Below are 14229 nucleotides of genomic sequence, written 5' to 3' on the forward strand. Positions count from 1 at the left end.
AAATGCTTGGGCCCAAAACAAAAGGAAGGCTTATAAATGCACCCAACAATTTAATCAAACTACACCCAGCACCAAATTTTACTTCCAAAGTTTTACCCTAGGACTCATTTGGTATGTTAGAGAGTACTGACTAATTTATGTTGAATAGTATTAATTTGTTACGGAGAATACCGACTGTTTATTCATAATATTATAAGACGTTTAGTATTGTTTCAGATAAATAATCTGACTAAGTTCTAATGTGTTTGGTGCTCTGTTGGATAACATCGGATCAGACTTTTTAAAAAAATTCTTTAATAATTTATGTGGAAATTGAAATTAAAATAACACGAAATTTTTTGGTAAGATTCATATCACAATTGTTTTTTTGTTTTTTTTATTTTGGCCAAATTATTGACAAATCATTTTAGCCATTAGATACATCCAACAGCTGCCTAATACTAAAACAAGAAACCTCTCTCATGATTTTCTCTTCCCTCTATCTACTTCCTTCATTGTCTTACTTGCCGGCCCACCACATCATTGATGCAAAACCCCCCAACTGAAATTTGGAATATGGGATTTTGATCAAAAAATTAATATAAAAAATCTGGAATCTAGCTAAGCTTTGAATCGAGAGCCAATTAAATTGACCCATCAATTTAAAAATTAAAATAGGATTGAGAACCAAACTTGTTTGGCTAAGCTTTGAATCGAGACAACATAAATGGGAAAGAATGAATTTCAACACCAAGCAAAGCTGCAAACTTGGGTGTTTAAAATTCAAACAAAAAAACCACCTCACACAAATTATTAATTTGTGTTTTCTACAAACAGTCACCAAATAGTCTCTGAAGAAGACGAAGAGTGAAGATGAGAAGTATATTGGAGAGAGTATGAGAGAGAGATATGGATACCTAGAGAAGAGTGAAGAGAATAACCATTGGAGGAGAGAGCAGAGAAGAACCCTAGGAAGAAGAAGATAAAAATAATGTCTGATTTTTCACGTAGAACGTGTGTTCTTTTGTTCCTGGCCTTATAATTAAGCGTGTATTATCTAAACCGTGGTGTGTGGGTTGTATTAGTTAGTCAGGGAATGAGAGTATTAAAAGCCCAAACAGTTTAAAATAGTCAGGTAATTAAATAATACAAGTCGACACCAAACAATTGGTATGGACTATTTACTCATATCTAGAGTCTAATATGGTGTACCAAACGAGCCCCAGGTGTACTAAAATAGTGTTATGTAATGCTCCTCTTATCACATTTGTATACCACATTCTCATATCACCTTATGTGGCAGATGAGGTGGACAACCCTATCAATTAAAATTAATTTAATATTTTCTTTCTTTTATGATTTATTGATACTTTTTGATTGGTGTGGCTGTACACCTGATTTACTAAGAGAGATGTCAAATATCAAACATTAAATTTGAATTTGATGGTTTATGTGGCAATTTGACATATAATAGAGTTTTGAATTCCACCTGACATGTCAAATTAAAATATTACTTTTTACTCACCACTTTAACACAAGGTATACCATCACCACCTCTCTCAATGCTTGACACGTGTCTATAAGCATAACCATGATTCCACAAATACAAAGCAAAGAGTTATGATTAGGTCCGTGGACACGTGTCAAGTGTTGAGAAGGATGGCGAAGGTACACCTTGGATTAAAATAGTGAGCAAAAATATTTCCATTAGATTATTACTTTCTAGGCACATTAACTGAAAAATGATAATAAAATAATAAATAATATCACAAAGTCAAACAACCAAAAATAACAATATGAGAGAAAAATGTTATATTCCACAGAGGATATAATATGGTTAGAGTGAGTTTCAACTAATTTTCTTACATGCTAAAAATGTCAAGTTAGAGAGGGAGATTTTTTTTTTTTTTTCCCTCAATACAAGCGATAGTCTAAATTACAGAGATGATGATTTCACACACACGCACACAACTAAGATATCATGGGGGTTCGAACTTGAGACCTCTAGTATGCAAGTTAATGTCATTTTCCATTAGGAGAGGGAGATGCTTTTAAGTCAACTTGTTTGTACCATATTTTGAAAATGGACCAAAAAAGGTCTATTTCTCAAAAAGAGAACTGTTGAAGCCCAGACCCAATATATTTCATTTTCCTTGCCTTTGAAAAAGATAAAAAGGAACCCTTTTGATCATGGGCAACAATGAACAAACATTAATAAAAACCTATGGCGTCAGGAAGCCTAAGCCTTTGAGCCACACTAAAGTTAAAAAGATTGGTAAACTTTATTAATTAACCCATGTGAGGATCTGAAGACGGATTGTCAACATTAATGGCGACTTGACCATCTTCTCGCCCAACAAGAAAACAAGCTGGATAAAAGCCACCATTACATGAAGGAGCTGATTGCCAACTAGATTTTCAGGTTCAGAAAACTCAAGTCAGAGGATCACCTTAAAAAAACAGCAGTTTTGTCAGAGAAATCCCATCCTTTCACCTATGAACCAGTCCAGATCAATAGATCAATAGCTGACTTTGGATAGCAACCAAATATCATCTTTTAGAAAACTCTCTCTCCAAAAACTAGACGCAACATCTCGAAAATACTTGAAAAACTCAAGATCTTTTCAAAGAAGCCTGCTTAATTTCCAGATAACCAGTTGACAACTCATGTGTTCATCTTTTTGTTGCTATACCATCTCCATGGTATGATTTCTTTCAAATGATCAAATTGAATTCATATATGCATCTAACTGGATAGAGAAATATCTAATTTTTCTTTGCATTGTAATCGATATTTTGAATTAGCTAAATGGATAAATTCAGAACTCTTGTTCTTCCTTGCTATCAAGTTAAAATCAGATAAAGAGATCTCAGAGTTTATCATAACTGTTTCATTAAGTATCTACTATTTAATTATTTTTACATATTTTAAATATCTCTATAGATTAATTTAATTTTCCGCCTTCGTGTTATTTAAATTCATCACTCGGACCTAAAGCAGAGGTCTAGGCCCAAACACAGCCCAATTAGTCCTAAAGTAAAATGTTAATTTAGGCTCAAACTATATCGTTGGGCCCGAATTAATTGGAATCTTGACTTGATCTAAATGCTGATTGAATTTAAATTAGGTTTTTGAACCCAAATAGGGTATCATTAACCATGATTCTGGTTCCCTCCTTGTTTGATTAGGTATTGCTCGTATCTATCAGACCAACACGCATAAATGAAAGAATATTGAAGTCTTCTTGATTGAGGCATAGAAAAGAACTCATTCAAGCCAGTACCCCCCTTGAAAAACAATGGCTTGAGCAGAAGTCTAGAATAAGCTTAAACACAACAAATCAACATCTTACACCACTCATACCAGGTCTATTGGGCTGGTCTTATACCTAATAGTGGCATGCCTACGCAACTCTCGATCAAGATAGAAGGAACAAGCCGATAAGGGCCCAGCTCGAGCTCCCTTGTTCTTGTTAATCTGATTCAACTTTCAATTTTGTTCAGAAGTTGAAAGAATCCTCTTCGTGAGCCAGAAAATCCAATCGGGACATTAGTGTTGATCCAACGACCTCCTCACTCTACAAAGCAATCATATCAAAGTCATCAAAACCATCAGAAGGAGTGTTCACGGGAAAAAGGACCAACACAACTGTTTATCATGTTTTAGATCAAGATTCAATTAATGCTTAGGTAATTCAAATTCCAGAGATGAGGCCAACAGGTTTTGCAATTCTGTACTTTAATAAGAGAGCAAAACCATGTTCATGTTTTTGGTTGGTACTTTGGCACTCGACAAAAGCCATAAAGCTAAAAATGAAAGCCTAACTTTCAGGACTTGGACCACACCTGCAAAAGTTAAGCAGCACAGAGTGCTTTAACGCTTAATTAAGGTTATTTGATGTAAAGCAAGTAAGTAACCAATTATAATAAAAGAATCATGTTGTATTTGGACAGGTTTGTTTCATTTTTTTTTCTTTTCTTTTACCAAATGTGCCATGTTTGTTTTATTTTTCAGCTCATGGGCTACTTCAAACTTCAATAGGAGCTGCAAATATTCTATTCAAGAATTTTCTGATATAGGTTCCATATGTATTCTTTTCACTTTTCCTTTACATTCTCTACGCGCATGCTTTCAGCACAGAACAAAAGCCTATCTGGGTCCTCTCCCTCTTGTCACCATCCTGTCCTGTCCTGATATAATATACACATATAACTTAAATTGAGAGACTTTTACATATCAGTCGTTAGATGGTTGAGATTGCACTGTGATACCGATAGAAAATCTAAATGGTTCACATGCACAGTTGTTAATTAGCATGATTCATCCAACAAAGTTCTTTTTTGGGGGGTAATTAGCATAATTAGCATGCAGTGATTTTATGTGGAGTCCAAGCAATCACCATGTCGTTCAGTAGACCAACAACACTAATCCCCCAATGTGTATATCAAGTTTACACCCTGCCTCACCCTTTTGCAGCGGCTAGCCATACAAAAAGAGACAGCTGTATATAAGCGCAACCCCTACGATGCACCCTGCAAACCAAGAAAAAAGTGGGGAACAAGAGGATTGAACACAAAACCTCTTGCAAACTAGTTCCAATATCAATTAATTTAGAACCAATAACGCTAAAAGTTTAAGCTATTAGAGAATGAGCCAACAATGTATATCTGTCTATGTTACAATCATAATCACAGAGTCACTAGAGCCAACTGCTAAACAATACCAGCTATGGCCAACCAGCCTTACAAATGAATATTGTGGCCAAACTCAAGTAACTTTACAATATATAATTAAAGATAATCATTTCATGCCTGACTTGCTAATGAAATAAAAGTTGTTCCTAAATGATGTGCTCAACAAGCATCACACCAAAAAGACATCCTAAACCAAACAGAGAGAGAGAGAGAGAGGCCTGAATTGCAACAGCCAACAGGGAAAGATTCTAATTTCATCTTTTTGGGGTCAACAACAACAAACTAGTTGGCATGAATTGAACTTTTCGTTTTCTAACTGCAATTTGTATGTTGCCTAATCTTGGCAGGTCTGGTTTTATCATCTAGCTAGGACGGCTTCATGGAACAGCTTTAGTTCATTACAATATTAAAACGAATTTTGGAAAAGATTTCAGCAACAAAGTAATAATCACACAGATCAGTGACGATCATGTTGATAATTTTGTAAAGAATGTCAGGAAGATTTTTCCAAATAATTAAAGTTATATTGTCATGAGATCACAGCAACTATCATAATGAGTCCATATGGTCCTCACAATAGTATATGATAATTGAGTTTCCAATGCCATTAACACAAATTAGTATGAGAATCTCTTCCCATGTGCCCTGCCATAATTACCTCAATTCACATAAAGCTTCCTTCTTTTGTTATGTTGTCTGCAAATAATACAAGCCCTGTGATGAGTTGTAAGTGCAGTTCATCTCTGCTTTCATTTGGTTGCTTTTGAACCAGAAATTTCATATGCTTGAGGATCATATGTCTCCACTCGAAACCCTAGTGTTAAAATTATCTAGTTGTTACAGAATCTGGAAAGTCACTATCATCTACATGAAGATGAATATTGAACTCTGTCAATCAAACAGACAGGAAACAAGATCCATAAATAGGGTTAAGGAAGTGGTCCCTTGCCCTAGACTGGGGAACTTTGCATCATGCTGAAAGGAAATATAATTTTATCAGAGAAAGAAGAAAAGTAACAATTAGATAATGTTGGGCAGAGAAGCTCAACTAGCAAGACCACATGGTATGGGACAAAGTTCACAAAGGCCAATCCATGTCCGATTGGCATCCACAATGTTTCCCCTATCTTCTTCAATTGTGGGGCACATCCCTGCAAATTTTTCTGTGGTATGCCATTGACAAGTCCAAACTTAGCTAGCTAGGCAGATTGCAGGACCTGATTTTGCAATGTGGGATTATGTAACCCTTTTGACTAAACCATCTAATGCTTGTCTCAAATCCGACCAATTCTCATGTACAAGATCTTTCCTAAGATTGTGACCCAAATTTTGTTGCACATATAGATCTTCTTCTTCATAGATCTTAATAAAGATGCAAACTTTCACATTTGATATTAAAATCTCTCTGATGTGCTGTATATGAGCAGGTGTGCTAAATTACAAAGATATAGAAAATAATTTTTAAAAAATTAAAAAAGAAGTTGTTTGCAGGTTATTAGATTCTCGATGCAAAGTAAAAGTAATAAGTTATTGAAGCATTATTATCGAGATGTGTTTCGAGGACAATATGATAAAATTAACCCAAGTGACTGAATAAAAGTTTGGTTCTTTTTTCTTAGTGACATTGGAGAAGTGGATTTGGAGCATTGCATGTGAGCAAAGGTGGAGGGAATCAAAAAAGATTGGATAAAGGAAAAAAAACGTTCTGGTCACCAATTTGTATTGTCCACTATAAAGAGTAGAATAGAAATGTCCATGATTTTGATTGGACCAGACAATAAACAATGGAGATAATCCTAGCTATCAGATGTTTGCAGAATACAAGACTGACTTCAGTTAATGTTATGTTCTTGGTTCATTGAATCAGCAAACCAGCAGCAATGGCATCAATTGGCATTGTGATTTCAAGCGCATTCACTGAATGGGAAATTTAATAATAGCCACACATGAATAGGAATGAAGGTAAGTGAGACATATAATTATAGTCTATAAAGAAAACAAATAGTTAAATGTACACAAATAAGTTGCTATATACATCCACCAAGTTGCTATGAGGCTTTTTATTTTATTTTATTTATTATAATCCTTTTCTTTCTTTTTCACGTTGAAGAAGAAAGGGATGCAAGTTACACTAAGGAAAGGTCAAAATGAGATAGAGAATATCCTTAATTAATCTAATTTCTGAATTTTTATGCAGAACTCACATACGTTTTGATTCTTGATGTGTTAATAAATGCAATGAAAGTTAGGAATACGAATAATTTCTTAGTGCTAATACCTATGTGATAGTAAACACATGAAAATCTAAATCCCATTGCCTACTCCTAAGACCGTACCTAAATTGTGTTCACTCAATTTGTTTCCACTTATTCGGTATCACTCAATAATTTCTCTAAATATAATTTTTTATTTATTTAAGTGAAAGCTAAATACCACTTCAAAAACATTTCAAAGCCTTTTTAAAGCCAAAGAACAAAACGAAAAAGAGTATTATTTTGAACTTTCGCGTACCAAGCGAAGAATATGTTATAAGAAAAGCTCAATCTTTGACCATTTATAAGTTCTTGTTACTGGTTATGTTTTCCTTGAAATAAAAATAAAAAATAAAAATAAAAGTGGTATGGTTCCATATTTAACCGTTTGATTTAGACGTGTCGGGAACGGAAAATGATGTGTTGGTGGGGGCGGTGGTGCTGATTCAAAAGGGGGTTACAAGAGAGAGAGAGAGAGAGAGAGAGAGAGAGAGAGAGTGGGAAGTGGTAGCAGACTGAGCTTGGCTTTTTGTGTTTTGTGTAGCTCTGGTGGCTGTCAAAGATAAGCAAACAGCTCATCTTTTTATGGGTGGTCTCTTTCTGGGCTATTAGCTTTGTGGGGTTCTCTAAGGATATCGTGCTTTCATCTCATGCAGTGTCTCTACACATTGTGTTTGTTTGTTTGTGCCACTGAGATTGATTCCTGGTACTTTACCAAAATGATTTGAACAAGGAGAAACCAGTGCTTCCGCTCCTACATTTTTAAGGTGGGTTCTTCAGACTCTCTAAATCTCTTAGCTTTGGATTGAATACATACTTTTCTCTCCTTATCTCCTCCGTTCTTTGTTTGCTTAATGCTTTATTATGCTTCATACTGTCATTTAGTTTCTGAAAGTTGAGAATTTTTTGCTCAATTTGGTCTCTCTGGTCTTCATTTGAGGTGGGTTTTTGGTTCTTCCTTGTTTATTTTGATCTTCGGCTGTGCTAGATTTTCTTGCATTTATTGTAATATATGGCAGAAGGGTATGTATTTGGTTTGCGTATTCAACCTGTGCATGACAGCATGTGTTGCTTTGGGTGGAATTTCAATGCTTTATTTGGTAAACGACATGGGATGTTCTCGGGTTTGATTCTGTGTCAAATTCTGAGTTCTAAATCTGATAGTCTTTCAGTTCCACTTGTGGTTAGAGACAAACGTGTTGGTATTTGATACTGATGCTCGCTTGTACACCCCAAAAATTGATGCTTTTTTGTTGGTTAATTCAACTAAGATCGAGATATGTTGTTTTGCTATTGCAGGTGTTCTAACTTCAAAGCGAGGAAGGAATATTTCTGTAGAGGAATGAGGATTGTGGGTTTCGGGTTCTGAAACTTTGTGGGCCAGAAAAAGGTCTTGGTAGTTTTTGACCCTTTGGAAAGACAAAACAAGGAACTGAGAAGGCAAATACATAGAATGAGAAGGATAAACAAATAAGGCAAGGGCGGTGGTGGCAGTTTTAAGCAAGTGGGGGGTTTTTTTTTTTTCTTCTTCTGGCTTTGAGAATTATATATGTTTGGGATGGTCAGTTGGTAATGGCTTATGTCTCCTGAGCTGGCCCTGTTTCTCCGGGGTCCTTGGGTTGTGTAGCCATTTCAGGAAGCAACCTCTCCTTTTGGTCTCTTATCATTCAAGTGAACAATTTGTTAAAAATCACTTGATCCCATTTACTCTTAGTTTCTTTAGCCTTGGTTTGTGGGAAAGATTCGGTCATACTAAGAAGAACACCAAAGTTTCCAAAGATCTATTCTTTTTTACCTTGAACATCCAAGATATTCAGCTGTTTAATCACCACTTTTGGGGGTTTCCTTATATTTTCTGGGGAACTTTGATATCAAATTGGCGGTGAAGACATTTGCAGGCTTAATAGAAATCAAGAAGAAGGAAAACATAGCAGCAGATCTCTTCCTTGCCAAAAATGAAGTTCATGAAGCTTGGATCCAAACCTGATTTCTTCCAGACTGATGGAGACAATATAAGGTGAGTATAAAATCTTGCCAGTAACCCAGTTGCTAACTTGTTAGTATATTTAGCCCTCTTCATCTTTTTCCTTGATATTTATATGCGCCATTGTTTGGGAGATATTTATCAATTTACTTTTCTGAAAAAGTCAGATGTAAATTTTAAAAGCTTTAGTGGAGGCACAAGGTTATAAGTAGAACTGTGAATAATACAGTTCTGACCTTAATTTTCTCAACATGGATTTGTTAACAATTCAAAATGTCTTAATAGTCCTGTTCGTGTTTAGACTCATTGACTTTTTCAAGCGTTGATCTGTTGTCTGTGTAGCTACATGAGGAACTAAGATTTCACTTCAACTGTGTCATTGTATTAAAGGTTTTGACTTTGAGGATGGAATAATATACGTATGCAACTTTATAATGTATTTATGTATGTATGAGCATACGTACATATACATTCTGTATGCTCCATCTGAAATTACTTTTCCTTGTTGGGTGCCATCCCACATTGGTAAGGGAAATTAATTTCATCCGTGAAAGTTGATAATTTACTGTTAATGATCAACAATCTTTAGCTTTCTAAACTAGATTTGCGAAGTTATGGTCAAAATAAAAGGTTATGGGCAGGGAAGTCTGTTAAAATTAAAAGAAAATTTACATGATTTCTGTATTAACTTTCTGTTTAACAAAGCCAATGTAATTTCTAATTTTTGTTATGTGTATGCTCATATTATTCTCATTCAAGTAAAGGCATAGTTTTCGTCAAGTTTGTGGTTGACATGTGAAAATTTGTGCATACAGGTACGTCGCAACTGAGTTGGCAACTGACCTAGTTGTTAACGTCGGAGATGTGAAATTTTATTTGCACAAGGTATAAAATCTGTTTGATCTTAAACAGGATCCTATATTTTGGTCAGTCGCTTGCTATTTTCTAAACATTTAATATGGATTGATGGGTAGACAGTAATGTACTTTTCTGAACTCATAACCCAGCTAGGTGAGAGGGTCAATTTGTTCCAATTTCAGAGTTGCCTGACTAGGGATATACACTGTCACGTGATTCTCTCTAATTATATTCCAAGGCGACATGGTTTTGATCCTATTAAACCCATTTTTCACTATTGCTTTGGGTCATTTACTTCACCCTAGTTAAGGCTGGGTTCAAACCATTGCAATGGCATCTGTTTGATTGCCAAACGAAACAAGCCAAACTTGCATTGGATTAAGACACAGTGATGGGGTTTTGGGATACCAACAATTTTTTAGTTGGTAAGCTCCTTAATGCATTCATTCTAATATTCTTTGATGCTTCTGTAGTTTCCGCTTTTGTCCAAGAGTGCACGCCTGCAGAAACTGGTCGCAACCACAAATGAAAACAGTGATGAGATCCACATCCATGATATTCCTGGTGGACCTGCTGCTTTTGAAATATGTGCCAAGTTCTGTTACGGCATGACGGTCACTCTCAATGCATACAATGTGGTTGCAACTCGATGTGCAGCAGAATACCTGGAGATGTATGAAACTGTTGAGAAAGGAAACCTTGTCTACAAGGTTGAAGTCTTCCTAAACTCTAGCATCTTCCGCAGCTGGAAAGACTCAATTATTGTTCTTCAGACTACCAGGTCGCTTCTTCCATGGTCCGAAGAAGTTAAGGTGGTGAGCCACTGCCTTGATTCCATAGCTTCCAAGGCTTCCATTGATACCTCCAAGGTGGAATGGTCATATACATATAACCTAAAAAAGCTACCATCCGATAATGGGAATGAACACTGGAATGGTGTGGGAAAACAGCAAGTAGTTCCAAAAGACTGGTGGGTAGAAGACCTCTGTGGTCTTCAACTTGATTTATACAAGCGGGTGATAAATATAATTAAGACCAAGGGAAAACTCTCTGGTGATGTGATAGGGGAAGCCTTAAAGGCATATTCTACCAGAAGGTTATCGGGTTTTAGCAAGGGTATGATTCAGGGTGGTGATGTCATAAAGAATAGATCATTGGTGGAGACTGTAATCCACTTACTTCCTGCAGGCAGTGTCCCTTGCAGTTTCTTACTTAAGTTGTTAAAAGCAGCAATATCGTTAGAATGTGGAGAAATGGAAAAAAGTGAATTGATTAGCAAAATTGGTCAGCAGCTTGATGAGGCTACAGTTTCTGATCTTTTAATTCAAGCCCCAACTGAGGAAGCACTGATGTATGAAGTTGATATAGTGCAAAACCTAATTGAGGAGTTTGTGACACTTGATCGAAGTGCTCAAACTGATCCTTCAATGGAAGCTGAATTCCAGGAGATTAGAAGCCCCAGGTTCCTATCAGATACTTCCAAGGTGAAGGTGGCAAAACTGGTTGATGGCTACCTTACCGAAGTTTCACGTGATCCCAACTTACCTGCATCAAAGTTTGTCAGGCTTGCTGAAATGGTATCAAACTTCTCAAGACCAACCCATGATGGACTTTATCGTGCCATTGACATGTATCTAAAGGTTAGTCATGACACTTTTGTAACTATAACTAACAAATTGCATTTTGTTTACTCCTCCATTTCTTCCCTTTCTTCTTTTTTCTTTTTTTGGTTGTTGAGACTTCTTTGTATATTTTTTCTCCAAGGCATCCTGCACAACTGCCGGTAATCATTGCTCACCATAAAAAATACAAATGTTTAGTTTTTGTTTATTATGTTTCATGACTTAAATTTTTGTAAATGCAATTTCTAGTCGATGTGTGCGACTTACGTACAAGCAAATATAGCAGGGTACTTCCTCAGTTTTGAACACATTTGTGTAACCGATACGTTGTGTGTTGGTGCAGGAACACCCAGGGATCAGCAAGAGTGAGAGGAAGAGAATATGCAAATTGATGGATTGCAGGAAGTTGTCAACAGATGCCTGCATGCATGCTGTACAAAATGAGCGGCTGCCCTTAAGAGTCGTTGTGCAGGTCCTTTTCTTTGAACAGATTAGGGCTTCAGCATCCGGCGGCAACAGCACACCTGATCTACAAGGGTCCATCAGGGCCTTGCTCCCTGGTGGGTCTCATGGGAGTTCAAGGTCCACTACAACCAACACAGAAGAGGACTGGGATGCTGTGCCGACAGCGGAGGAAATCAAAGCTTTAAAAGGGGAGCTTGCTACTCTAAGGTTAGGTGATGCGAATCGGGGAGTAGGCAATGATAGAAACGCGAATCACGGTGCTACAAATAATTCTGAAAAAGTTGCTGCCAGTAAAATGAAAGGTTTGCTCATGTCAAAAAAGATATTTTCTAAGCTCTGGTCAAGCAAAGAAAGGAATGGTGAAATTACCAGTTCTAACACATCGGAGAGCCCTGGTTCTACTTCTACCAATGCAGAAGAAACAAAATCCACCCGGTCGAGGAGTAGGAGGCATTCAGTATCTTAGTTCCAGGCATGTTCAGTAGATCAAATGTATACATTCTTGACCTGTAACTCCATCTCACGTATTTGACATCAGGAGTTAGAATCAACTGACATGTTTTTAGCTGATTTTCCACTGGGATTTTGAGCAAAAGAGGTCATATTGTTAGAGTAACAAAAGAGCCTAGAAATTTCATTTCTTATAAGAGGTGTTCATTATCTAATTGTTGTTCCCAGATTATCTGTTGGTTTTCAGTTCTAAACTGGGCTCAGATACTGACACAGTTTTGATGTACTATGATCTAAATAAGCTTCTTGTAGTTGCACATCTTCCTTGGGCTTGTATTTTCTACAGTGTCAATTGGCAATTGTTATCACTCATCTAATTCTTAATCTGAGAAGAGCAATTGTTTAGTGCAATATCATTCTCATACACCCCAGTCCTTGAGTGAGGGAAAATTGCCAAATTAGCCTCTGCCACCATGTGGTTTCTGGCCCAAAATTGCAGTCCTTTGGTAACCAAAGTTGGTTGGTCCTGGCCCAAAGCTTCATGCATGATAGAAAAGTTTTGGTTCATTGAGCTAAGCCCAACAACTTTTTGATCAAATCCTAATGCTTCCAATCAGTCAGTGAAACAGCTCAAACTTTTCTTTTCGATCCCCATTGAGAGCGGATTTTCTTCAGTGCAGTGCTGCACTTGGTGCAAACGCACTTTCACGTCATCCGACTAGTACATTGCTCCCTCGAAGTGGTAACTTGAGTCACCGCCGGACTAGCATATTACCACTTCAAGCATAATACCATTGCTCCTTTCTATTATGGATAGCAATAGTATGCCCGATTATTGTAGGTATAATGGTAAACGCTCGGGACCAGGTTACTATTATTTCTTTTTTTACTTTTGTGTTAAGTGTATTTATTTTTCTTAATAAATAATTCGCTACAAAAGGATTTTTTTTTTAGTGAACGTGTCACATTAATTACTCATATTTTTGTTTTTATTTATTTTTTGTAAAGACGAAGAAACAAATTATATTTTCTTGCCTATTTACTACGGCGACGAAGAATCAAATTATCACTATATTTATTCCTTTTTCTACTTCTTCTTCCAAGTGCAGAATAATCCCAAGGGATTGTAGGTTTTTTTCTACCAATTGGGGCCCTCCCTTCACCACCCCCAATGGGGATGGTCTACCGGGTTCATAACCACTCCTCTTACGATACAACGCTTACCTAGCCAACATTTAGATCCAACTTTACCCCAACTTTTCTGGTTCACTTCAACATTCCCCACTTTTCCGACTGCTGTTGAGCAATTTTTGGATATCAAATAGAACTCTCCAAAAGGTAATTACACACACTATCACTCCAAGCACATACACTACCACTTTAAATATAAACATTACCGTTGTTCGTACTCGGTGCAATGAAGCACCGAAGAAAACACGCCTTGAGGCCAAGACCAAGATAGTCCTTTTTCTTTTCTTTTTTTGGACCAAGATGGTCCCTATGGTTTGGTAAACATCTAAACTTTTCATGTTCTTCTATGTTGACCCGTTGGTGCCCTGGAAGGTTGAGCCCAGTGTAAAGTGATTGCAGCCGAACAAAGAAATCTTTATTGACCAATGACCACCGCAATCAAAAAGCCAATATGGAAACGAGAAAAACAATGTTGGCATTTTCTACCTAAATGGGTCGTACTCATCCCATTCCATCAAACCCGTGGAAGGCTGAGAGCCTAATTTGTTTAGCCCACGCTTACTTTATCCCTTTTGGCGGTGTAGCCCAACCACCAAGTGCCGCCACTTAAGCCCCTCTCCAAAAGTTCATTATCGAATATTCACCTCTTTTTTTTTTCTTTTCTCCTTTTCAACAACTGTCGTCTATAAATTTTTAAAGGATTTTTAGGTTTAATGGTTCTTAAATTTTGACT

At 36.7% G+C, this 14229-nt stretch overlaps 1 protein-coding gene across 2 annotated transcripts; it reads left to right on the forward strand.

Annotated features, from left to right (window-relative positions):
• On the forward strand, positions 7149-12716 carry LOC18774514 (BTB/POZ domain-containing protein NPY5). 2 transcript variants are annotated; one of them, XM_007204917.2, is made up of 5 exons: positions 7149-7693; positions 8226-8943; positions 9726-9795; positions 10242-11408; positions 11734-12716. In XM_007204917.2, the coding sequence occupies exons 2-5, from the start codon at positions 8882-8884 to the stop codon at positions 12319-12321; spliced, it is 1887 nt and encodes a 628-aa protein (XP_007204979.1). In that variant the 5' UTR covers positions 7149-7693; positions 8226-8881; the 3' UTR covers positions 12322-12716. The 2 variants fall into 2 exon arrangements, with proteins under 2 accessions (XP_007204979.1, XP_020422077.1); XM_020566488.1 differs by lacking the exon at positions 7149-7693 and adding an exon at positions 7706-7866.

The sequence above is a fragment of the Prunus persica genome, chromosome G6 (genome assembly GCF_000346465.2).
Source record: "Prunus persica cultivar Lovell chromosome G6, Prunus_persica_NCBIv2, whole genome shotgun sequence".
NCBI lineage: Eukaryota > Viridiplantae > Streptophyta > Magnoliopsida > Rosales > Rosaceae > Prunus > Prunus persica.

Bases quoted from the DNA above. Each gene is read 5' to 3' on its own strand.
- LOC18774514 (XM_007204917.2), top strand. From the start codon at position 8,882: ATGAAGTTCATGAAGCTTGGATCCAAACCTGATTTCTTCCAGACTGAT. The intron at 8,944-9,725 runs GTGAGTATAAAA...TTGTGCATACAG, and splicing joins ACTGATGGAGACAATATAAG to GTACGTCGCAACTGAGTTGG. The intron at 11,409-11,733 runs GTTAGTCATGAC...GTGTTGGTGCAG, and splicing joins CCATTGACATGTATCTAAAG to GAACACCCAGGGATCAGCAA.